Raw genomic sequence first — 26,303 nt, 5'->3', positions numbered from 1 at the left:
TATTTTTAATAGGTTTTGTGAACAAGTATATGTTACTTATTTTCAAGTATAAAAGAGTTAACTTCAACCAAAACTAACTCAAACTTTCTTATTCAGAATTTTACTACTTTTTCTATTTTAGAATAATTTTAGGATTATTTTATATAAAAACTAATATTTTTTAATAACTTTTATGATTAAATATAAATTAATTTAATTTTGAGTGTAAAGAAACCTTTTAGGTAAATTATTAGGAGGAGGTGCAGCAGATGAGAGATAAGTAGAAGGACACAAATAATGAGGGGGAGGAGAAGAATAAGGAGGAGGAGAGGAGGGGGAGGTAGAGTGTCAAGAGGTGGAGAGAAAGGAGGAAAAGAAAGACGAGAATGAATAAAAAAAAAAAAAAAAAAAAGGGAGAAAGCCGAGGAAGAGGAGAATATTTTAGAAATTTTTTATTTCTAAAGATAGTCTTTTGTTGGTCAATTTTGTAGGTCAAACTTTTATTCACGTTGAATGATTAGTCTTCATATGATAGTAGGATAGTTATTGAAAAGCTGATGATTGTTCTGAGGATAGTCAGGATCTTTTTCTAAGATGATGATAGGATTTTCTTCCGAAGGCAAAAAAAAGTAAATTTTTAGGAAACATATTGGGTAAAGAAAGATGTTTCTCATGTACAACATGATTCAGGAAGATTAATTAGATAAAGAATATTCATTTAACAAAATTTACCAATTAGATATGTATAAATTAGACAATGCATATGGTATTCATCTTATCAAGATTGCATATAGTGGAATTAAGTTACAAAACCAAAATTATGGTTGTCCTTAGTTGAAATTTTGCAACACTTCATTGGCTGAACCGGTTCAGCATCAACCCCTCTTTTCCATTAGGATTGATGAAGAGTTTGACATACCAACGAGGATGCTAATGAAAATTTGCTGAGTATGTCTTCGTTAGACATATATCATCAAAGATCCGACCAACTATAAAATCACGTTCTCTTGCTAATCTTGGAGTACAAGTCACGGGTAGAAAGGATGATTCTTTAAAGCTGAAATTTGTACGTTCTAATTTGAGATCAGAATCTATTATCTAATAACGATGAAAGGGTTCAGTTTTTAGGTAGTGATAAAGCAACTTATTCTAAGGTGACTGTGAACAGGCAAACGGTTGTATCGTATGCTCATTATGTGTCACATGAATCTGATCTTGATGAACGGGGTTCAACCTGCCATACAAAATTACGAGGTCATCTTTCTAACAACAGTTGTGGGTGTAATGAATTGTGAGATCCAGAGAAAGGTGACAAGCGTTTCATTTAAAAGTCTAATAGTGACAATCAGTTGGATGATGACAAGGGGTCATCTAATGAAGCAGATTCTGAGGGAAAAGTGTTCTCATTTCAACTGCAGTGATGTATACTATGAGATGGGTGATCAGGAAAAAGACGGTGAGTGCTGGTAACAAAGGCGTAAAGGTTTCGGTCAATGCTAACGATCCCTACAGCAGTACTAGCCATGCCAATGGGTTGGTACAACCTGCGAGCGACCCCGTCCAATCGAATCAGACTTTTATTACCCGATTTAACACTGGCTAGTTGGTTCAATCGAACCAACTAGCCACGTTATTACCCGCAAAAGTTACCCAATCGAACCAACTAGCCACGTTATTACCCGCAAAAGTCACCCCCAGACGGCCCAGCCTTCGTCCGCAGCTTCCTTGCGCCGCCGTTGCTTCCGTGTGCAACTCCTTCCACCGTCGAAGGAGATGACCGCAGCTTCCTCCGCCACCGACGGACACCTCTGAAGCTTCCTCAGCCCACGACGTCGTCTGCGGCTTCCGCCGCTGCCGCCGTTCACAGTTTCCTCCGCCGCCGTTGCTGTCGTCCGAAAGTTCCAGTATCGGTAACTTTTTCTCCCCCTCGCTTCGCTCGGGTACAGTTCTTTTTTCCCCTGTTAACAGTTCTTTTCTCCCCGTCCGAAAGTTCCACTGTCAGTTTTCCTCCGGTAATGTAGGGGTTTGGCATCGTTTAATTACAGCTTTCCTGTGGTTTTATTGTTTCTCGATTATTCCCATACAAGCATACCCTTCCTTGGACGCACTGATACTTTGTTGGTAATTGGCTGTCGTGGTTTCTGGGATTTCCCGACTCGGGTTATGTTTTCCTCTTAGGGTTCTAGGGATTCGATATCGCCTGGGTCCATGTGGTTTCGTGGTTTCTTGATCTTCCCTGTAAGCATACCTTCATCGATTGATTCTTGGTAATTTGCTATGGCATTATCTGGGCGTCTCTGATCTATGCTAGGGTTTCCTCATTGCATTGTAGGGATTTCATATCGTTTGATTCCACTTTTCCTTTGGTTTCATAGTTTCTCGATTCTTCCCCTGCAAGCAGACCCTTCTTTGAGCACTGATAGTTTGTTGGTAATAGGCTGTGGTAGTTTCTGGTATTCGCTGATCCGTGGTAGGTTTTTCTCTTAGGATGGCCGGAATTTGACATCGTTTGGGTTTGTGTGGCTCCATCTTTTCTTTATTCTTCTCTACAACCATTCCTTCTTTGTACGCATTGATTGATGCTTGGTTATTTGTTGTGGTATTTGTTGGGCTTCTTTGATCTTTGGTAGGTTTTCTGCTTAATTGCAGGGAATTGATACCATTTGGTTCCACTTTCTGTGGTCGGCATTTTAAGTGCTTCGGTTTGTTCTTAGGAATGTAGTGATTTTGATATCATTGAGTTACCGTATCCTATTGTTTCATCATTGCTTGATTCTTCCCTACTTTCTTTGGATGCACTGATTAATGCTTGGTAATTTGTTGTGGCACATAGCTCTTCTCCAATATATGCTGGAGTTTTCTCTCAGAATTCTTGGCATTTGATATAATTATGTGTAACTTAATATGAGGTTTCATCATTTCTTGAATCTTATGTACAAACATACCCCTCTGCAGATGCATTAACTTTTTTCCAGGTAATTTGTTGTGGGACTTCTTTTGGCCAAGGCAATGCATAATTCTGCTTCTGCTGGTCCTCCAGCAAAGCCAAGAGTGGGCTCGTCGCAGGTGTCAGAAGCTTCTCTGAAGCGCAAGCGTGGTGTATTCCAAAAAGATTGTAAGAACATCAATCCTTTTCTTTGTCTTCTGTTATATTTTTTAGTTTTTGTGTAATCAAATTTGGTAGTGGAAGCCGATTTATTCTTCTTCCTCACTCTGTTGTTTCTAGTGGCTGTTATCTTGATGTGGGTCTTCTTGATCAAAAAGTTCAATTTAGTATTGATCAGAATAAGAATATAGATCATCAATATGGTACCAATCTTAATTGGACAGAGATAGACCTATTGGGAGCTTTTGTTTTTCATAGCTGCAAATTTATATTGTTTTTGAGACTTTTAGTTGAGTGGCTATCTTTATAATCAAGCTGGACTGGCCTGTGCTGGGAGGAAGTAGCACTGGTTGGAGGAGTGATGGGGGCTCTTTCCTGATTATTGCCACTTTGCTATTTTGGGAGCTCTGATTTTGGCTGTTGTTGCTTATTTGTATAATGGCCTTTTGTTGCTCTACATTATCATGTAGTGGAGAAATTTGATATTCATGCTTCTTTCTCTCTTAATCCTGAGAGTTTCGTACTTAAGCTTTTGCTCATAATATAATACCTACTTATTTACCAAAAAAAATTATACAAGATGGTAAGGACAACATTAGAGAGGATTATATGACTTTGCTAAAGAGAAGTTTTCTCTCTATTTTGTTGTCAAAGAAAAATTACCTTTACTCCAACAGAAGGTTTGCTAAGGGTATCCACATGCAAGTATTCTCACTCTACACAAGTTTGAAGAATTTGAAAGGTATCTACATGCATGGGCTTAAAGATCAAGCTATTTTATATAAAAATTAAAAGTCAATAGAAATTATATGTTGGCATGAAGATAGTAAGAGTTCTCTTATATTCAGAAATTTGAATGTACACATGTTGTGCTTACTTATTTGTCATGGAACAATTCTTCTTCGCTGGCAATGCTTTGATATAAATTTCTTGTTGCAAAGAACTTATGCAAACATGTTTCCATCAAGAACTGCTAATTTTTGGGCTAATGATTTTATTATGCAGTGCAACATATGATGTATGGGTTTGGAGACGATCCCAATGTAAGAATTTCTATTCTTAATATGACTTTATTTTGCTTTTTACTTGTCTGCCAATGTCAATTCATCTTCCAATTTATACTTCATTGAAACATAAAAATTGACTTTTGCACACTGAGAAGAGCACCCAGAGAAACATGTTTACTTTTATTGTGAAAATCTTTCTTTGCTTTTGGAAATCAGTGCTTGGAATTGACATTGTTACTATTAAATTGAAGCTATCGCTTTACATTTGCAGCAATGTTACCTAGACTTATACAGGTCCAACAAGACACATTGATACATCTTGTGTCAACACAAACGGGCATGGTTTAACACTTATTCTTGCCACCTGCAGTGATCATAGAAGGGGAGTGAGAGGAGAAATGAGAAAAAAGAAAAAGAAGCTAACCCTTTATTGCTCTTGCAAGATGCCACCACCTTCATGATCATTGGAGAGAGGAGAGGGATAGGGGGGGTGTGGAGATGAGTCATTGAATTCCATTTCCCTAAGTCACGAGATGATCTTGAAATTTTATGACTCATGGTAATCTTAATACCCTTTTATCTAAAGGAGATTCAACTAAACTGAATTAAAACATACAAGATTTATTTATTTGCATTCTATGGGGTTCAATTGCACATTGGGGTGATTGCATGTTATCAAAATTAGAGCAATTTGAGTAATAAACATGCTTAACTATATCATTACATCTTAAAATTATTAGCATTTCATTGATTCTAGAATATTTAAACGAATGAATGTTTCACACCTAAACATTAAATATAATGTTATGGATTAAAGTATTGCTTGCACATGCCAATAGTTACTAGCCTTACATTTGTTTTTGACACAGATAGATAATTATGTTTGAGCTGGTTCGGTATTGGTTGTACCGCACTATAAACTCAATGTGTTGGGCTCACCAGATTGTCACGGCCTTAGCTGGAATTGCCTAAGGCGTGAGGCACCCTTGCGGCCAAGACGCGAACTTAGCTTGCATTGCCTAAGTCGTGAGGCACCCTTGCGGCAAAGACGCGAACTTAGCTTGCGTTGCCTAAGTCACACTTCGCCCTTGCGATATTGCTCCGCAAAGATCAACCCACTTGCAACCTCTCGTAGGTCCCGAATGACCTGTAAAAGAGAAAGTTGATTAGTTCGAAAGAACGAGCGACGGACAAGTTCCGACGTCTCGCGAAAAGGGGAAGCTTTACAAGCAATTCAGCGAGCACCTTGCATGCACAAGAGAAAAGAGGGAGAGGGGGAAAATAAGGACTTTAGAGGGTTGAACAAATAGCTACAAGTCCACAAACAACTGCTCACCGGGTGCCGGGCGCGACAACAAGTTCCCGTCAAGGTAACGTGCGAACTTGCGAAAGGTTGTTCAACGCCCGACATTATACCGAAGCCCCATCCAGCCCTGTGCCACCCGGGGGGTTCAAAGGGGCTGAGATGGCTGACGTTTTGGTGAGCGGAGGCGGGCTGCAGAAAACAACCGGCAGCACACGAAAACAGAGCTGTTTTGGGCTGTTTTGGGGCTGTTTTGCTCGGTTCGGTGAGCGGTCGCTTTGTAGCGCTGCAACTTGTTCGAACTTACATTTTTACAAGCAAAATGACTCAAAACGAAGGCAAAACAGGCTGCCAAGTAGCTGTACATGTAGATGAGAGCGACGAACGGTTCGTTGAACGAAGTTGTTGCAGGTGCGCGACGACCGTTCGTGACATTCTCCCCCACTTAAACTGTCGACGCCCTCGTCGATGCTTGTTTGTAGTTGTTGATGATTGCTTCATGTCGTAGGGCGTTTTCAGGCTCCCAATTGGCTTCAGTTCGGGGAAGCTTTTGCCACTTCACCAAGTACTCTGTTTGCTCAACTCCATTGGGTAGCTTTATCTTGCGGTCCGCCAGAATGGTTTCAACTCGCTTCTCGTAGGAGGCTGTGATGGGAGGTAGCCGAGTTGGAACACTTTGGGAAGCATCTTGCGGATCCGAGTGGTAGGCTTTTAGGTTGCTGGCGTGAAGAACGTTGTGAATTTTGAACCACGCCGGCAACTGCAACTTGTAAGAGATGTTGCTTACCCTGTTGATAATTGGGAAGGGCCCTTTATACTTGCGCACCAATCCTTTGTGGACTTTGTTTCTAAAGAATTGGAGTGATGCTGGTTGGAGCTTTACCAACACCAAATCGCCAACCTTGAACTCTTGCGGTCGCCTTCCCAAGTCTGCCCACTTCTTCATCCTTTTTGCCGCCTTCTCCAAGTAAGCTCACGCAATATCTGCATTTCGGTGCCACTCCTTTGCGAAGTGGTAGGCTGACGGATTACTCCCAGTATACCCAATTGCCATGGTGTGAGGAGTTGACGGTTGTTGTCCGGTAATGATCTCGAAGGGGCTCTTGTTGGATGTAGAGCTCCGCTGCAAGTTGTAGGAAAATTAGGCAATGTCCAACAGCTTCACCCAATCTCGTTGGTTGGCACTCATGTAGTGTCGGAGATATTGCTCCAGGAGTGAGTTTATCCTCTCAGTTTGGCCATCCATCTGGGGGTGGAGACTTGTGGAGAAGTATAACTTGGATCCCAACATTTTGAATAACTCGGTCCAGAATCGTCCCAGGAACCGAGCATCCCGATCACTGATGATATTGTGCGGGACTCCCCAATACTTTACTACATCCTTCATCATCAGCTTGGCTGCCTCCTCTGCTGAACAGTGTAGGGGAGCAGCAATGAAAGTTGCATACTTTGAAAATCGATCGACTACCACTAGTATCGATCCGAGTCTCCCTACTAGTGGCAAGCTCGATATAAAGTCTAAGGAAATGCTCTCCCACGGCCTTTCTGGTATGGGCAACGACTCCAAAAGTCCCACCGGCTTCCGCTGCTCCGCCTTGTCTTGTTGGCAAGTGAGGCATGTTCGAACATATTCCTCCACATTAGTCCCCATCTTTGGCCAGTAGAAGGCCCTCTCCACGAGAGCCAACGTTCGATGAATACTTGGGTGTTCAGCCCAAAGGGAATCGTGACATTCTTTTAAGAGTTCACGCCTCAAATTGTCCACTCGTGGAACATAAACCCGATTCCCTTTTGTGTACACGAGTCCCTCCTGGACCCAAAATTATCGTGCCTTGACTTCTTTAATGAGCTGCATCAGGAGAACTGCTTGGGGATCACCATACAGTCCATCCCTGATCCTGGAAAGGAAGTTGGAGTGCAATTGACTTGCTTGGCCTCCGCCCTCCAATTGTACGACATTCACGTGCTCCACTTTCCGACTCAATGCATCGGCCACGACATTTGCCTTCCCAAGCTTATACTCCATTGCCATATCAAATTTAGCCAAGAAGTCCTGCCACCGTGCTTGTTTTGGAGAAAGTTTCTTTTGTGTTTGGAAATAGATCAGAGCGATTTTATCTGTCCTCAGCACAAATCGCGATCCGAGAAGGCAGTGTCGCCAAACTCGTAGATAGTGGATCACCGCTGTCATCTCCTTCTCGTGCACTGGATACCGCCGCTCGGTCTCGTTGAGCTTGCGGCTCTCGTAGGCCACCGGATGACCTTCCTGCATGAGTACTCCCCTAATAGCGAAGTCCGAAGCATCTGTATGGACTTCAAAAGGCTCCCCATAGTCTGGCAATTTGAGCACTGGTTCTTCCATAATAGCAGCCTTCAGATCTTGGAATGCTATTTCACATTTGTCCGACCACTTCCAAGGCTGCTCCTTCAGTAATTCCGTCAGTGGAGTTGCACGCTTCGAGTACCCCACTATGAAGCATCGATAGTAGTTGACGAAACCAAGGAAGGATCTCAACTCTGGCACCTTCTTTGGAGTTCGTCGTTCCGTAACCGTTTGTACTTTTGATTTGTCCATGCGAATGGAACCATCACCGATTCGATGCCCCAAGAATAAGATCTTCGTTTAGGTGAAGTAGCATTTCTCCCTTTTTACGAACAAAGTGTTCTCCTTGAGAACCTTGAAAATTGTCCGAAGGTGCCGAACATGCTCCTCGAGCGTTTGGCTGTATACGACGATATCGTCTAAGTAGACGACTACGAACTTGTCCAAATACTCCTTGAATAGTTGGTTCATGAGAGTGCAGAACGTGGCCGGAGCGTTGGTTAAGCCGAAAGGCATCACCAAGAACTCAAATGCTCCATACCTGGTCACACACGTAGTCTTCGCTTCGTTGCCTTCAGCAATGCGCACCTGCCAATACCCCGACCGAAGGTCGAGTTTCGAGAAATACTTGGCTTTGCCCAACTGGTCGAACAAGTCCGCGATGAGGGGGATGGGATACTTGTTCTTCACTGTCACTTTGTTAAGGGCTCGGTAATCGACGTATAGTCGGAGGCTCCCATCTTGTTTCTTCTGGAAAAGAACTGGAGCTCCGAAAGGTGCTTTAGAGCTGCGAATGAGACCACCGCTTAGCAGTTCAGCTAACTGCTTTCTGAGTTATGCCAACTCTGGCGGGGACATACGGTAGGGTGGTCTCGCTGGAGGTTTCACTCCTGGCTCCAGCTCGATGCTGTGATCCACGCCTTTGCGTGGTGGAAGAGTCTTTGGCAACTCGGGTGGCATAACGTCATTGAACTCTTTCTGGACGTTCGCCACCACAGCAGGTTCTTGAATGGCTTTCTCGTCGAGTGGCTCTAGCTTCATAGCAGCCACGAATGTTAATTCACCTTTTCGCACCTCTTTCTTCAGTTGTAATGCCTATATGTGTTAGGGCTCCTTGGTTCCTCTCCGAGAGATAGGAACCACGCAGGGGTCGTCACCTCCCATTATACACAGGGAGTTCAAGAACGGCATTGGCACCAACTTCACCGCGTGCATGAACTCCATTCCAAGAATCACTTGGAAGTCGTCCAGTGGCACTGCCATCATGTTGGTGTTCCTGCTCCATGTCCCGATTTTGATGGGAACTCCCTTCGCCAACCTGGAGATTCGCTTGGCCTCCGAGTTCACCGCCTTCATTCGGCTTGGGCTCTTCTCCAAGATCAATCCAAGTTGCTTTGCTTCTCGATCGGCTATGAAGTTGTGGGTAGCGCCCGTGTCCACCATTGGACGAGTCGTTTGGCCATTTAGCTTGATGTCCACATACATCAGCTCACTATTTCCTGCTTTTTGTAGCTTTGTCTTCATATTCCCCCCCACTTGACCCCGCATGGTGTTCAACAAACGCATTGCTCCCATCCGGGGTCCTTGCGACTCCTCGTCGTCGCTGCTGGATTCAGAACTGCTCGAACTAAGAGCAACAGCTTTGCCCTTGTCCGATTGGGGGGGGGGGGGTGTGGATGGAAGCCGTCAAAGCATTGAGTGCCTGTTTTCGTGGGCATTCTTGTTAGGACTCTAGCTTGGAGAGTCCTAATTGAGAGGGACATTCATGTAAAACTGTTAGGACTCTAGCTAGGAGAGTCCTAATTGAGAGGGACATTCTGTTAGGACTCTAGCTAGGAGAGTCCTAATTGAGAGGGGCATTCAAGTAGGAGGTGTTTTCTTAGAGAAGAATTAGGAGTTGTAAGGGAATAAGAGTTTTGACTATGAGTCCTACTAGGAGTTGGTTAGAAGTAAGAGTCTTAAGTAGGAGTCCTATTAGGAGTTAGGGTTTAGAAGCCCTATAAATAGCCATGTATTCCTTCTCTTTTCATAAGCAATAGATGAATCTTTTCTGCAGTCTTTGAGCAGCAACTTGGAGGGAGGAACCCCTATAGAGTTTCAAGGAGGTCGATCCCCTAAAGAGATCAACCCCAAGTTTAGAATCTGCAAGGGTTCTAACACCTGGTATCAGAGCAGCGTTCTTGGCGTCTCGAGGCCCTTCCACATCCATCCATCAACCCTCTACAACCATCCAAAGCAATTCCCACAATTGCTTAAAAGATCGTCATCGAATTCCGCCATCATCTCCACAATCGCGGATCATCCTTTGATCTCCCCGTGAATTGCAAGAGGTTCTGGTTTCCTACCTTACTGCTGCTGCAATTTAGTTATCCTTATTCGAAAATCCAAAAAAAAAAAAAAAATCGTTCCTATATTACTGCATAAACTTTTCGTCACAAAGTTTTCATCTCTACGACGAAAGATACATTGCAGAATTCCAACCGCATAGCACCATCTGTTTGATCTTGCTACTGTGCTTTTTCTATCCAAATTTCTACAAAATTTTATGACATCTTTGACACTTCCTAACAGTGGACTTCCCTTTGGTTTCATCAAAAAATTCTCAATATAAACTACTGATCTTTTATGTCCAATCTGCTGCACTTGAATTGCAGAATTCAAGCCGTATAGCACCATCTGTTTGATCTTGCTACTATGCTTTTTCTATCCAAATTTTTTCAAAATTTTTATGACATCTTTGACACTTCCTAACAGTAGATTTCCCTTTGGTTTCATCGAAAAATTCTCAATATAAACTACTGATCTTTTATGTCCAATCTGTTGCACTTGAAAATCTATGCTGTAGAAAATTTCAGCTGCATATCGTTGCCTTAACCCATCTATTTGCAATCTTTTTTGAATGAAATTTCTTATACACTTCATAGATCATCTTGGATTCCATCTAAGATTGATCTATTAAGAAATTCATCTCTAAAAACGATTTTATGTTGCTGCAAATTTTCATCGTAACCCACTGAAATTTTTCGACGACAATTCTGCAATTGCAACTTGCACCAATTTCCTTGCTGTTATACTGCCGAGATTTTCTTGATTAAATTAGATATCCTTGCTGTCATATAAACTGTGATTTTGCTATCAATTCCCTCCTCAATTCTCTCAAGTTTTTGGTGGAAATTACGTCGAGAAACCGTTGTTTCTTCGACGACAATTCTACTCTTACAAGACAGCACATACTTGCTGCAACTTCCACGAATTTCTGTCAAACCTTTGCTACCATCTACCACAGATCCAAAACTTTCATCCACAGCCCTAAAACTCTACCAAACCACACCCTCAAACTGCACCCAAAACAATCACAAAACAAGCCTAAACCGCAGCCTATATCCACTAATCCACCAACACTTTCGACCATCACTTCTCTCAACCTATACATGCCTTTAATCCAACAGCAAAAGAGAGATCTTAACATCATTGATTTGGGGCCATATACTATGGCATCCAAGGAGGCAATCAATGCTAAATTCGAAGCCTTGGAGGCACGAATGGAGGATAAGATTCAGACACTCTTTACCGAACTCAGATTGGGCCGACCACTAAGCCCGAAAAAATCATATCACGGAGAGAGCTTTGCCCAATCGCACCAGGCTCGAAGAGATGAGTTCAAAGGGAGGGGAGGCTCTATGACTGAACCCAACTATCCATGCATGAGAGTAGACTTCCCTAGATGGGAAGAAGGAGACCCGATTGGTTGGATCTCGCGCGCGGAGCGATATTTTCAGTACCATAAAACCGCGAATACATCTATGGTGAAAATTGCAGCTATACATCTTGAAGGGGATGCTATACAGTGGTTTGACTGGTTTGAACATACTTACGGAGTCCTTTCATGGCAACAATTCAAAGAAGGACTGCTGATCCGCTTCAGACCAATCGATTAGGAGAATATTGATGGACAACTAGCAAAGATCCGACAAACTTCCACCATTCAGGAGTACCAAACCAGGTTTGAAAGGTTATCTAATCAAACTCATGATTGGTCTCAAAAACAGCTATTGAGGACTTTCATTGAGGGCTTGAAGCCGGAGATCCGAAGAGAAGTTAAAGCGCGACAACCGTATACGCTTATGGCAGCCATCTCTTTCGCACGACATCAAGAGGAGAAATTGAACCATAAAGCTCGAAGGACTAGGGTCACTCCTCAACCAGCAATATTGAAGCCCTTAGCCCCCCCTACTATTGACCGAGTCCCTGCACCAAAATGGTTGACAAGAGAAGAGTTTCAGGAGCGATCTGCGAAGGGGTTATGTTGGCATTGCGACGAGCTGTGGAGCCATGAGCATCGCTGTAGTAAAGGGAGACTTTTTATCATTGAACCAGTAGAAGAAAAGGTCATTAAATATCCAGAAGAGAGCATTGAACATAAAGAAGAAGATGCAGAAGAAGATGCAGAAGAAGAGCCACAACCGACCGAAGTTACGGTACATGCACTAGCCAACTACTCAAACCCGCAAACGATGAAAGTTGGAGGCCTTCTCAAACAACAACCGATCACTGTTTTCATCGACACGGGCAGCACTAATAATATCCTAAACAGTAAGGTTGCTATCCGAATGGCATTACCTATCGAGAATCGCTGCAGGTTTGATGTTAAGGTCACCGAGAGACAGATTTTGAAGTGTGATCGTAGGCGCCCGCAGGAGAAACTATTGTTGCAGGACCAAGAGATAATTGCAGATTTCTTCCTTCTTCCTCTTGATGATCATGAGGCTATGCTCAGAATTAAATGGTTGACAACATTAGGTGATTTTTCTTGGAATTTTATGAAACTAATTATGAAATTTTACAGTAAGGAGAAACAGGTGATACTGCACGGGAAACGTGGGGGCGACGTAACGATGATTTGCACACAACAAATGAAGAAGGTTTTGCATAAAACATGCAGTCGCTTTTTGGTACAACTTGAGCATCAAACTAAGGGAGAGTCAACAGAATTTGAAGATCCAAATCTACTTCCTTTGCTTGCTGAATTTTTAGATATATTTGACGAACCGCGCAACCTACCTCTTACCCGCCGGCATGATTATTATATAATGATTCTTCCAGGCAAACCTCCAGCAAATGCTCAGCCATATCAGTATCCACATATCCAGAAGGATGAAATAGAATGGATTGTAAAAGAGATGCTCGAAACAGGAGTTATTCGGCCATGTTGCAGCCCCTACTCTTCACCGGTGCTCCCCATACGAAAGAAGGACAGAACATGGCGATTATGTGTTGACTACCGAGCTCTCAATGGCATAACCATCAAGGATAAATACCCTATTCTAGTAGTAGATGAATTGCTTGATGAAAGGGAGCACAAATCTTCATAAAGCTGGACCTTCGATCCGGGTATCATAAAATACAAGTATGTGAAGAAGACATACCGAAAGCCACATTTTGAACACACAACAACCACTATGAATTTTTGCTTTCTTCAAAAGAAGGTGGAATATCTTGGGCATATCATATCAGAGGAAGGTGTGGCAGAAGACCCCTTCAAAATTGAAGCAATGCAAAACTGGCCTACCCCGAGGAACGTAAAATTGCTACATGGCTTTCTGGGTTTAACAGGCTACTACTGCAAGTTCGTGAAAAACTATGGCGACATTAGTGCACCACTTACTTCCTTACTGAAAAAAGATGTCTTCCAATGGTCGGATAGAGCCTCCGTTGCCTTCGACAAACTTAAGGCAGCCATGACGACGACGCCGGTGCTAACACTACCATATTTTAACCGACCCTTCATTATTGAGGCCGATGCATCTAGAGTCAGAATTGGAGCCATTCTCATGCAAGATGGTCGATCACTCGTATACACTAGCAAGGCATTATCTCGCTCCCATCAAAATAAGTCAACATATGATAAGGAGATGCTCGCCATTGTGCGCGTAGCAACGAGGCGGAGACCCTACTTGATTGGTCGACGATTTCAAAATAAAACCGACCATAAAAGCCTCAAGTACTTTTTGGAGCGAAAGATACCATCCCCTGAGCAACAAAAATGGGTAACAAAACTTCTTGGAATTGATTTTGAAATAACTTACAAAAAGGGGAAAGAGAATGTTCTTGGAGATGCGCTTTCGCAGCTACCCGAGCAAGTTGAAGTTTCGGTCGTTTCACTTCTGACCAGCAACTTCCTTGAGGATATTAAGATGGAATGGCAGGAAGATTCAGATACTAGTAAGATTTAAAAAAAAATATTGGAGGAAGCACCAAGCCCCATGGCTCATTACAATCGGGACTCAAAAGAATTATGCTATAAGGGACGCATTGTGCTTGTGACAAATTTTACTTGTATCTTCAAGAGCAGATTTTGGACAATGTTATTCCATATGTAGGGTACTAAATTGAAAAGGAGTATGACATATCACTCACAAACCAACAGCCAGACGGAAGTTTTAAATAGGTGCTTGGAGACAGCCCAAAGCCACCCACCAAATATGACTACCCAAAGAGAACTCCAGACCCAGCCAAGTGCCATTATTGATCGACGGATCGTGACTCGACGACGACGACCCACTAATGAAGTGCTAATAAAGTGGGCGAATCTACCAATAGAAGATGCCACTTGGGAGAACTATGACGACTTGAAGATCAAATTCCCAGAATTCACGAATCATTAGCCTCGAGGACAAGGCTGATTTGAAGAGGGCGGGTCTGTTAGGACTCTAGCTTGGAGAGTCCTAATTGAGAGGGACATTCATGTAAAACTGTTAGGACTCTAGCTAGGAGAGTCCTAATTGAGAGGGACATTCTGTTAGGACTCTAGCTAGGAGAGTACTAATTGAGAGGGGCATTCAAGTAGGAGGTGTTTTCTTAGAGAAGAATTATGAGTTGTAAGGGAATAAGAGTCTTGACTATGAGTCCTACTAGGAGTTGGTTAGAAGTAAGAGTCTTAAGTAGGAGTCCTATTAGGAGTTAGGGTTTAGAAGCCCTATAAATAGCCATGTATTCCTTCTCTTTTCATAAGCAATAGATGAATCTTTTCTGCAGCCTTTGAGCAGCAACTTGGAGGGAGGAACCCCTATAGAGTTCCAAGGAGGCCGATCCCCTAAAGAGATCAACCCCAAGTTTAGAATCTGCAAGGGTTCTAACAATTCTCTCACCATGTGCGGTCCTCCATACAAGAAGCATCCTCCAGGTTTTGAGGCCTTGCCTTTTGGGTTTGGCCCTTTGTGGGAACTCTTCTTCTTTTGTTCGCCCCCAAGCTCCTTCCCTCGAGAATGTTTTGGAGGGCGATTGCCTAAAGATTGTTTCCTTCTCCCTAGGTCTTCGGAGGAAACAAAGTCGGTGAACCTTTCTGCAGCAGCAATTGGCTCGATCACATCGGTGACATTCCTTCGATTTAGTTCCTATTGAGCCCGTGGCTTCAAACCATCGAGGAAGCTGAACAACTTGTCTTTCTCGGACATGTCCTGTATGTCCAGCATTAGTGCAGAAAATTGTTCCAGATACTCTCGAATGGTGGTACTCTGGCGGAGTTGTCTCAACTTCCTTCTTGCGACGAACTCTGTGTTCTCTGGTAGGAACTGAGTTCTCAACTCCCGCTTCAAGTCCTCCCATGTGTCAACCCGACACCGACCTTGTTGGATCTCCTCCCAACGGGTTTGCCACCAAAGTTTCGCATCTCCGTTTAGATACATTGTTGCTATAGAAATTTTGGTATCTTCAGAATCGGGCCTCGTAGCTCGAAAATATTGTTCCATGTCGAACAGAAAGTTCTCGAGCTCTTTGGCATCTTTGGCCCTTCCATATCCATGAGGCTCGGGTGCCCTCAAATTTTGTGGTGGTGCAACGCGGGTGTTGCTTCCTCCCGCATTTAGTGCTCTTGTGAGCATGGCCACCTTTGAAGTGAGTTCCGCCACAACTTCCTGCAGGTGTTGCACGGAGTCTTTGGTGTCATCTGATAGTCGATCGACTAGGGCCTCAACCTTGTCGATCCTAGACTCCGCTTCCTCTTGCGAGCTCTCTACCCCAACAAGCCTTTGCTGGCCATGGTAGAGTTCCTCCACGCTCGCTTCAAGAACATCCAGGCGGGTTTCCGCTGTTGTGAGTCTCTCCTTGTGACTCTTTTTCCTAGTTGGCGCTCCAGATTACGCCTCCTCCGCTCGCGGAGAGTAGCCAACTTCTCGCTCATCATGTTCGCTGCCGTGCTCCTCTTGAGCGGCTCCAACAGCCTGAGAGCGAGTGTGCACATGCAACCCACCTGCGGTTGCTTGGGGAAAGGGTCCGGCTTGCCCCATCTTGCTTGATTCGCCACGATGCTTTGCCATGGCGAAGTTGCGAAGTTCCTTCACTGCTCACTCGAAGTGCTAGCTTGCTCTGATACCACAATGTCACGGCCTTAGCTGGAATTGCCTAAGGCGTGAGGCACCCTTGCGGCCAAGACGCGAACTTAGCTTGCGTTGCCTTAAGTCGCGAGGTACCCTTGCGGCAAAGACGTGAACTTAGCTTGCGTTGCCTAAGTCGCGCTTCGCCCTTGCGATATTGCTCCGCAAAGATCAGCCCACTTGCAACCTCTCGCAGGTCCCGAAGGACCTGTAAAAGAGAAAGTTGATTAGTTCGAAAGAACGAGTGACGGACAAGTCCCGATGTCTCGTGAAAAGGGGAAGCTTTACAAGCAATCCAGCGAGCACCTTGCGTACACAAGAGAAAAGAGGGAGAGGGGGAAAACAAGGACTTTAGAGGGTTGAACGAACAGTTGCAAGTCCACAAACAGTTGCTCATCGGGTGCCGGGCGCGACAATAAGTTCCCGTCAAGGTAACGTGCGAACTTGCGAAAGGTTGTTTAACGCCCGACACTATACCGAAGCCCCATCCAGCCCTGTGCCACCTGGGGGGTTCAAAGGGGCTGAGATGGCTGACGTTTTGGTGAGCGGAGGCGGGGTGCAGAAAACAGCCCGCGGCACACGAAAACGGAGTTGTTTTGGGCTGTTTTGAGGCTGTTTTGCTCGGTTCGATGAGCGGTCGCTTTGTAGCGTTGCAACTTGTTCGAACTTACATTTTTACAAGCAAAATGACTCAAAACCAAAGCAAAACAGGCTGCCAAGTAGCTGTACATGTAGATGAGAGCGACGAACGGTTCGTTGAACGGAGTTGTTGCGGGTGCGCGATGACCGTTTGTGACAAGATGGTAAATAGACAGTACCAATTTGTATGGGTGATAATGCTTGTCTTAGGTGCCTTGCAAGCCAATCACGTGAGTGATAGCATGTGTGACATGACACGCCCTTTTTTTTTGCTTATTATATTATTTGACATTTTATCATTTTATATTGTTTATTATATGAATATATATTGTGATGTCCATGGATCTGTGCAATGAAAATCGGATCGTGATGAGATCACGATAATGAGATCGGTTCGTCTTTAAACACAAACCCTAAATAATCCCAAACATAGGTTAATCGAGAGGGACATCGAGATAACCAAACAGACTAGTGTACTATATACTCATTCATATAATGGAGGTAGCTGGTCGTGTGGGGACACTAGGAATACAGTGCAGGTGCTCATTGGAAAATGAGTTCACTGATTGATCCGCTCATAGAATGCTGAATGATTGATGATGCCTTATTATTATATAACGATTCAAATTGTGATGAGATCATGATAATGAGACTAATTCGTCTTTAAATACATCCTAAATAATTTCAGTCATAGGTTACTCGAGAGGGAAATCGAGATAACTGGACAGACTGGTGTACTATATAGTCGTCCATGTAATGGAGACAGTTGGTCTTATAGCTGCTCATGTGGGGACACTAGGGATACAGTGTAGGTGCTCATTGGAGAATGAGTTCACTGATTAATCTGCTCACGGAATGCTGGATGGTTGATGATACCTTATTGTCAAATAATGATTCTGTAATCCCAGTGGTGTATTTGGTCCTTAGACTTGAGATACCAAGGATGTCCTGAATGAGTACTTCACCTTTTGATATCGGACTTATAGGTCTGGAAGTTTCAGATCTAGCATATTCGATCATCGGTAGTGGTAGCCAACCTTACAAGGGCTATTGAGTGTCAATAGAGGATCATCCGTTCTCGGTGTCATGAGAGAAATATCTCGTGTTTTTCCTCAGACAAATCCCTAGCTAGGGTCATTCGGATTGAAAGAGAAAGAGTTCTCCGGGAGAATCCGATTAGAGCGAGACTTGAGTAGAAACCGTATGGGCCTAACAACACCATGCCCAATATACGATCTTTGGGATATTAGATAAATTAGAGACTATAAATACACGGTAACTGAGTATTGACAAGTTCAATGGATTGAATCCTTTTGTATTGGGATCATGACGTAGTGACTTAGTACTCCGTAGTCGATAAGTCGAGTGAATTATTATGGAGATGATAATTTATTGAGTCTAAAGGAGTTCTGACAGATATGACTCACGACCAGTTTGATATTGGACCCAGAGGGTCATACACATATGGTATGTGTTGCGACGAGTAGAGATTCGAATATGAGATATCCGTTGGAGCTCCTATCTTATTGGATATTCAATAAGCTCCTGAATTATTGGATCCTATGGATGAGATCCAATAAGAGTCAATGAGAAATTATTGGGTAAAGATCCACTAATCTATGAAGCATGGGTAGTTGGATGAGGATCCAATACTCAATATGATAGGATCCATTATGGTAAATTGATAGGGGGCCTCTATAAATAGGAGGGAACTAAATGGTCATGGGCTAGGTTCTTTTCGGTTGTCACCTCCTATTCTCCTCTTTTTCTCTACTCGTACTACGGCTCCTATTTGGGGCGTGTGGATAGTAAGAAGGGGCAGCCCCTTCTTGCTTACGTGGTGCGCTCGTGGAAGAGTTTTGTGTAACGATTTGAGGAGCGCCTTCGTGGCCCTTGTCGTGTGGATCATCGCTAGAGAGGACAGTTGACCTCTTTCATTCTCTCTCATAGATTTATAGGTTTCCAAGGATATACGATCTCCCTAAGTAACACATCTTTCTTATACGTACAGTTTTTCGATTTTGTAGGTTTTTGTGCACCAATCTTTGCACGACGATGAAAACTTATTTTTCTGTAGGAATTCTAGGATTTTGTTTTCTATTCTTCCGCTACGCATGTGATGTCGTCCCAGATTTCCCAACATATAAACCTATCACCTAATACAAGATTTTTGTTTCTCCTAATTTTTGACAGTTGCGACACATTAATATGCTAAGCTAGAGATTGCACTGGCTAGGAATAAGAAAATTGAGGAAGTGGTTCAAAGATGCTCATAAAAGGGAGAGACGGAGAGACAAACCAAATAGGCTTGACTAGGACTAGCAAGATAGTAGGAGAGACCCTTGGGTCTTAACTACATGAGAGAACCATATCAGAGCTAATTTTTTTAACAATGATTCTTATAAACTGCCTAGTAGCTGCTACTCAAGGCTTAGTTGTTAAGGTTATTATTCTATGCAATTGTTATGGTCTTACGTTGAGACCTGAGAACATCTATGGCACTTGCGATACGATGCATGATAAGGATGCAATTAATCTGCTTTGCTATTGTGGTACTCTACAACAGTTTCTGCTTTGCTATTGTGGTACAATTGTTGCTAGAATATTTTCTTAGTTTTCTTTTAAATTCAAGCGTCATTGTTTGATCATATTGATTAACTTCTTGTTGATTTTTCAGCCTCTTCCAGAAACTGTTTCTTTAGTGGAGGACATTGTTGTAGAGTACATCACTGACATGGTAAACATGGTTCATCTTCTTTTATTGTTTCCAATGATTAGGTTGTACTATAAATATTGATGTTTAATATACTCCAATTGCAATTATTTTGAGGTGTAATTGTGTTGGAGCTATTATTTCTTGTGATATCTTGCAAGAGATCACTCTTTCCTTGAGATTGCTAAAGGTTAAATTCAGACCAAATGAAGAAAGGTGTTTGGAGTTTAAAAGGTCGAGTTTGAGTTTTCTTATCATGCATTATTTGCAAAATGAGAAATCATAATTGGATACAGTTTGAGTTTGAGTTTTCTTATCATGCATTATTGATTGCTTTGGTGCATATTTGCAAAATGTTAAATATCATAATTGGATACGGTTTGGGAATGTTGAAGGACATACACCTAGAAGAACCAGAGTAACTAATCGGTGCATGCTTAATCTCTAACAGTCATAGAAAAATTTGGAATGGTTATTATTCTGCCATAGAAAAATCCTCTTTGACTACTTCCAGTTTAGATTAGTAATTGAGCTCAAGTTTGTTCAACTTAGAAGGCTTACAAGTGACTGCTGTTGGCTGTAACTTAGTCAATGATTTGACACATGGATTAAATTGTGCCAAGAATAATAAGAGAGTCGAGCATAATCCCATTTCTCTTATTACTTCTCTTCTCCTACCTTATTAATTTAGAGGTTTTAAAAAGGGTTGTGATGGTGCAATGAGGTCTGGAATTGATTCAGTTACATGAAGGAGAATATATTGGTGTAGGTTCAAATTCCAAAAGAAAATAAAACCAGAGAATAAGTAGAAGGGAAGAAAATTAGGTGGGAATTGATTAGAAAGATTTAGATGCTGGGCAGCCATAAAAACTTTTTGAAAATGTAAAAGTTTCGTTTTATTCCTTTTTCAGTTTCTCAGGCAATCAGTTTTTCAGAGTGTAGTACAACGGGAAATATGACTAGACTATACTTTCCTAATATAAAAAGTCAAAATCCTGTAATCATCTATAGAAGCTAACAATTTTCTTTCTGCATACTTCAACCAAATGGCAAAAGGATTCCTTAACTGATGTTGTTACAAAAGACATACCTGTAAAACAATGTTAAATTTTTGAATGAATAGCAAAGGAAGACCAGGCATGATGTGTATTCTAGTGCCAGAGGGGTCATGAGGAAAAAAGGATAAAACAGATCAGAAATTACAGGTTATCTGTAATTTATTTTTGTATGTCTGTCACTGGATGAGTCCTTGTTCAAGAAATGGTACCTTATGGACTAAATATAAAAGAAAATGAGGGTGGCTGGTGTCTCTATCGGGCAAATTGGTGGGGACTGAAGGAACAAGTTATAATACCTAATCACTTGAGGAACCAGTTTGAGTTAATAGAGTTCATCTTTCTGATTCTAATAAAGGGAAATAGAGGTGTTAAGAGGAGAACCAGATGGGGCAGAGGAACAAGAGCAAAGAGGACAATCATAGGGATAAAGCTTTGTTTTAGAAGACTAAATTCATGTTCATGATCTTTGTTTGTCAGCATAGTTGGCTCTCTGTTCAAAGAGATGCACCTAGTCACCTTTGGACAGATTACGATTGTATGTGTGGGAAACTATTGGGACAAATGTCTAAGATTTTTAGTGCGGAATTTCTAGTACCTCGACATTCTACCTTAAACTACCCTAGGAACTTTTGTTACTTGAATTGTGATGATTCAAGACTTTTGCAACCTTCTGTCTATTGAATAAAATCCCATATTCATAATTCTGCTATATATCTAACACCAAAGTATATTTGTAGTATAAAAAATTAGCTTGAAATATAGATAATTGGCTCAAGTAACCCAGTGAATATTACTGATACAATGCATATATTAGACAATTCCAATTAGACCTAACTAATTTCTAGAGCACCTTATTCTTGATTTGGCCAAAATAAAATAAGTATTATATCAAAAGTGTAGTATAAAAAATTATCTTGACTAATAGAAAACTAAATGACTCAGTTTGATAAGGCTACTCACATGTGTTCTAACTAATTACTAGAGAATCTTCTTCTTGATGTAGCCAAAATAAAATGCACAAGCTTTAACTTCAAACTTGCATCATACATGTGATTTAAGATGTTCTTTATTACACCCAAAAAGTGCTATGAGGTTAAAAATTTACTACCATGAACATTCTAGAGGAAAACCGCACATAGAATGGATTTTGTTAGGATCAAATTTAAACCTTTAAACTATATCTTCATAAGTATGAGAATGAACTTGTCTGGATGTTTTAAAAAACTTGCTAGAATAGACAATAATGTTTTGAGAAGAACATTTAGATCCTCTCAATCTTTGACCTCTGTGCTCATTCTATATATCAGTAGTCTTTGACATGAATATCTGGACCTTTTCTGTTGCATGCTAAACTGACTAATTTGGTTATAGCAGCTTAACTAAATATTTGTTGTTAACATTTTCTACTTTGTAACCGAACAAGCAGGTTCATAAAGCGCAAAACATTGCATCAAAGAGAGGGAGGCTTTTGACTGAGGACTTTTTATATCTAGTCCGCAAGGTACATTTGTACCATTTTATAGATGATATCCCTATACTTCTCTTTTCCTATTTGGTTTTTTATTTTTCTTGGGTGACTTTAAACTATGATTTTTATGAAGTGATCATTATTAATTTAAGATATGCATTCAAGATTTACCCATTGCTGATAATCTGATCAAATGTGCATTCAAGAACTTAATATTTTTTTATTTAACTAACTATATACAAGTTGTTTTGACATATGAACTAGTTGTATACTTCACTTTTTTAATATATTATTCTATTCTCATTATTCTGCGGGCAGTTATTCTGCTTGCAGTTCTCACTTCATTACAGTGATACTGGATAGCAGTATAGGATGATATGTGTCATTATGCTTTCTACATTGCTGCATGTAGCTTTGATTTTATATTAGCATAATTTTGTCATGTGAAAGCCTCACCAAGTCCCCAAGGAAGAAATGAATGTGGTTTAGTAGTCCCAACTCATTGGCCGACTAAAGAACTGAACACAGGTACTAAAAAGTTATTCTTAGAGCGAACTTTGTCAATTGAATTGCCCAGTCAATGTAGAAATTTACACGGAAAATTCGATGAGTTATTAATTATAATTGATTTTCTATAGTTGTCTTTGAGCCATTTTTCATTTTGCAGTCATCTAGGTTTACCTTTCCACCTGTCAAATTCTACATGTCACTTTAGCATCTGTTGAATATTAGGCCATGTATATATGGTAGAGTGGTTGACATTTAAAGTCTTGGTCATTTGTGCATGAATAGGATCCACCGAAGCTCCATCGGTGCACCGAGTTACTGTCTATGCATGAAGAGCTTAAGCTAGCAAGAAAAGCTTTCGATGTAAATGAAGAGACTCTAGCTACCGCTGATTGAACAACCGGTCTTCTTGGCAACCGAGTCGTCTTTTTGGATGGAGCTCCTGGATCTTTGTAATGTGGTATGTGGTGTCTAGCTTGTGCTGGAACACGACCAGAATGATCCGTTAGCCTTTTCAATCTCTTTGCAAACTCAAGAATTAAGTATTCTCTTCCCTTTTGTTTCCCTCGTTTATATGTGATTTTATTTGCTCTACTTGATAAAATATTATCTAATAATAATTAAATGTGGGGAATACGTTTACAGTGGCAGTGCGGGATTCTGTCTCTGTCGTGGTCTTCCCAGAAAGATCTGTAGGCGACCGAGTCGACTTCTAGAAATCCACCCAAATGAAAAGGTCAACTTATAACAAAGAATTTACATCTGCCAGTTTCACTTGAATCGCTTATTTTGTTGCTTTTTAACTATGTTCTACAATGTTTAAGATGCTTAAGCATATGCAGGAATTAGTGATAATAATTTTTATAAATTAATTTATTTTTAATTTTTTTAATAAAGATTAAATTTAGAGATATTATAATCTCCTCTACTTCAGTTTGCCCTCGGCAAGAGTTAATACATTTCAAAATTAAACCATGACATTGTAAAAGTGATACCCGAGTTTTTCATCATTTTCATTATTTGAGAATATTTTTGGTCGACCTAATTGATGTTTACTTACATTTTTAAGCTTAAACCATTAATATACTATGTGAACCATTAATGATAACTTATAACCTAATGAAACACGAAGAAAAACGAACTAATTTTGCAAAATTTAGGCCAGGATCGATTGCTTTTGCAAGTAAAAAAAAAAATATAATTTATCCAATAAAAAGGTATTGCTATCCATTTTTTACTGCATGAGGTCTCTTATTCATTTTTTATTTAGCACTCATATTTTTCACTTTGGACTAAAAATTCTCGTAGTCTTTGGTTTGAATGACATCGGAACCTGGTGAGAATGCGTAAATCAGTTCTTTCCTCCATCGTCTCCTAGACTTTTCCTCCTCCTAAGTCTTTCAAAAATAAAAATATATATATGAATGAATATCAAAATCATACATGGGTGCGGATGTATGTATAAATTTAAAATATTTTAGATAAATTTGATCAAAATATACTAGATTTTAAGCTAAAATACACTCGATTGCTCAAATTTTAAAAAATCTTAATTTTGTGAATGAGTATATTTTGTTTATTTTTCGATGTAACAATGTTAACTTTAACCAAACCATCTCCCACTCTATTGTAGCATCATTATAACCTTGATAATACTTTTTCTATTTTTAAGAGAATTCAAGAATAATTAATCATTAAAATTTGTATTTTTTTGTTAGTTTATATAGATGAGTTCGTTTTAGTTTACTTTTTCGTATAAGAGAGTCAACTTCACATAAACTATCTCAAACTTTCATCAACCTGCTAGGATATTATTTTAGCATCATTATTGATATTTTTAATTTAATATGATTTTAGGATAATTAATTATCAAAATTTATATTTTTTATATAATTTTTATGAATGGGTATATTTTAATTCATTTTCAAGTGAAGTGCTCAACTTCAACCAAATTATCTTAAATTTTTACTAATATATTAGGATATCATTCTAACATCATTAAAAATATATTTTTTATTTTCAGATAATTTTAGTATAATTAATCATTAAAATTTAACATTTTTTGGATATGTTTCGTAGTTCATTTAGGAGTGTGATATGGTCAAGTTGATCTAGACTATCTCAAAATTTGACCAATATATTAGGACACCATTGTAAACATTATTAGTAATATCTTTTCTATTTTTAGAGGACTTTAGGATAAATAAATATTAAAACTTAAATTTTTTGATAAGTTCTGTGAATGAATATAGTTTAATTTATTTTTGAGCGTAACAGGGTTAATATCAATCAAACCCTTTTAAAGTTTCACTACTCTACTTAAACATGATTCTAACATCATTAGTAATAACTTTTCTATTTTTATAAAATTTTATGATAATTATTATTTTAATTTTAAATTTTTATATAAGTTCTATGAATTAATGCATTTTACTTTATTTTTTACTATAACAGAACCAACTTTAACCAAACCAAACCATCTCAAAATTTTACCAATCTAATATGACATTATTCTAACATCATTAGTCATGCCTTTTATTTTTCGGTATTTTAAGATAATCAATTGTCAAATTTTATTTATTTTTAATAGGTTTTGTGAACAAGTATATGTTATTTATTTTCAGGTATAACAAACTTTCAAAATCTATTAGAACACGATTTTAACAAGAATTTCACTATTATTTTTTTATATTTTAGAATGAATTTAGGATCATTTTATATAAAATTAATAATTTTTGAATAACTTTTATGATTAAATATAAATTAATTTAATTTCGAGTGTAAAGAGACCTTTTTAGATAAATTATGAGGAGGAGGTGCGGGAGATAAGGGATGAGTAGAAGTATGGAAATAATGAGGGGGAGGAGAGTCGGGGGAGGTATGTTGGGGATGGAGGAGCAAGGAAAAAATAAAATACTATGATACGAGTAAACAGAATCTTTTTGACTCAAGAAAACTGATGTAGTATTAAAAATAAGAGAATTGATAAGAACACTTACAAGATACGAAATGCACACAAACTCTCTATCTTTCTCTGCTCTGTTTTTCTCTCTACTTGCTTCATGAATTGCGGTCCTATTTATAGGACTTAGTGACAACTACCCTATAACTACTAGATCATTAGGTAGTTATTGAAATCACCTTATAACTACTAGATCATGATTGAAGTGGTTATTGAAACATCATGTAACCACTAGATCATGATAACAATCTAAATAGATAACTATGAATCAAATCTCAACACTCCCCCTTGATTCATAGTTTGCATACACCAATTTGCGACATAAAATAAACATGCTTTCGAACTGGAAGTGATTTGGTGAGGATATCCGCAACTTGTTCATTCATTCCATAATACTTCATTGTTATAGCTCCACTTGCCTGAAGTACTCTTTCGTTATCTAAAGCTCCTGCACAATCACTATCAGTGAAACCAAATAATCTGCATTTAAATTTTGTTTTGAACATCCATTTTAACCCAATCGCTTTCTTTTCTTTCGATAGATCCATTAGTTCCCAAGTTTCATTCTTCTCAATTGACTTGATTTCCTCCTTCATTGCTTTTCTCCATTCCTCTTTTTTAATTGCTTCTTCAAAAGTTGTTGGATCTGAAAGAAACAAAGCAAATGTTGAGTTATAAATTTCTATCAATGATATGAAATTTCTTGGAGGAGTTTCATCTGAGGAATCCGAATTTGAACTGCTATTGTGTAACATCCCTCATTTTTGAAAATTTAGTAAAAAGTTTGTTTGTAAAAATAAGGATTATTTAATAATTATTTTATATTAAATGATATTATATTAAAAGTTTATGACTAGGGACCTAAG

The 26,303-nt window shown here is 39.9% G+C and overlaps 1 protein-coding gene across 6 annotated transcripts; it reads left to right on the top strand.

Annotated features, from left to right (window-relative positions):
- The first annotated feature begins 1,633 nt into the window (after positions 1-1,633).
- Positions 1,634-23,125, top strand: LOC103974210 (transcription initiation factor TFIID subunit 13). Of its 6 annotated transcripts, none has more exons than XM_009388976.3 (6): positions 1,634-1,889; positions 2,955-3,094; positions 4,091-4,128; positions 19,407-19,466; positions 21,927-22,001; positions 22,761-23,125. In XM_009388976.3, exons 2-6 carry the CDS (start codon positions 2,989-2,991, stop codon positions 22,869-22,871), a joined length of 390 nt encoding a protein of 129 aa, XP_009387251.1. In that variant the 5' UTR covers positions 1,634-1,889; positions 2,955-2,988; the 3' UTR covers positions 22,872-23,125. The 6 variants fall into 6 exon arrangements, with proteins under 6 accessions (XP_009387251.1, XP_009387247.1, XP_009387250.1 ...); XM_009388972.3 differs by having other exon boundaries at positions 1,637-1,889; positions 2,935-3,094; XM_009388975.3 differs by lacking the exon at positions 1,634-1,889 and adding an exon at positions 1,981-2,100 and having other exon boundaries at positions 2,935-3,094.
- Positions 23,126-26,303: the final 3,178 nt, after the last annotated feature.

The sequence above is a fragment of the Musa acuminata genome, chromosome BXJ3-5 (assembly GCF_036884655.1).
Source record: "Musa acuminata AAA Group cultivar baxijiao chromosome BXJ3-5, Cavendish_Baxijiao_AAA, whole genome shotgun sequence".
Taxonomy (NCBI): domain Eukaryota; kingdom Viridiplantae; phylum Streptophyta; class Magnoliopsida; order Zingiberales; family Musaceae; genus Musa; species Musa acuminata.
Note: the sequence above shows the minus strand (reverse complement) of the source record. Positions and strands in the feature narration are given on the sequence as shown.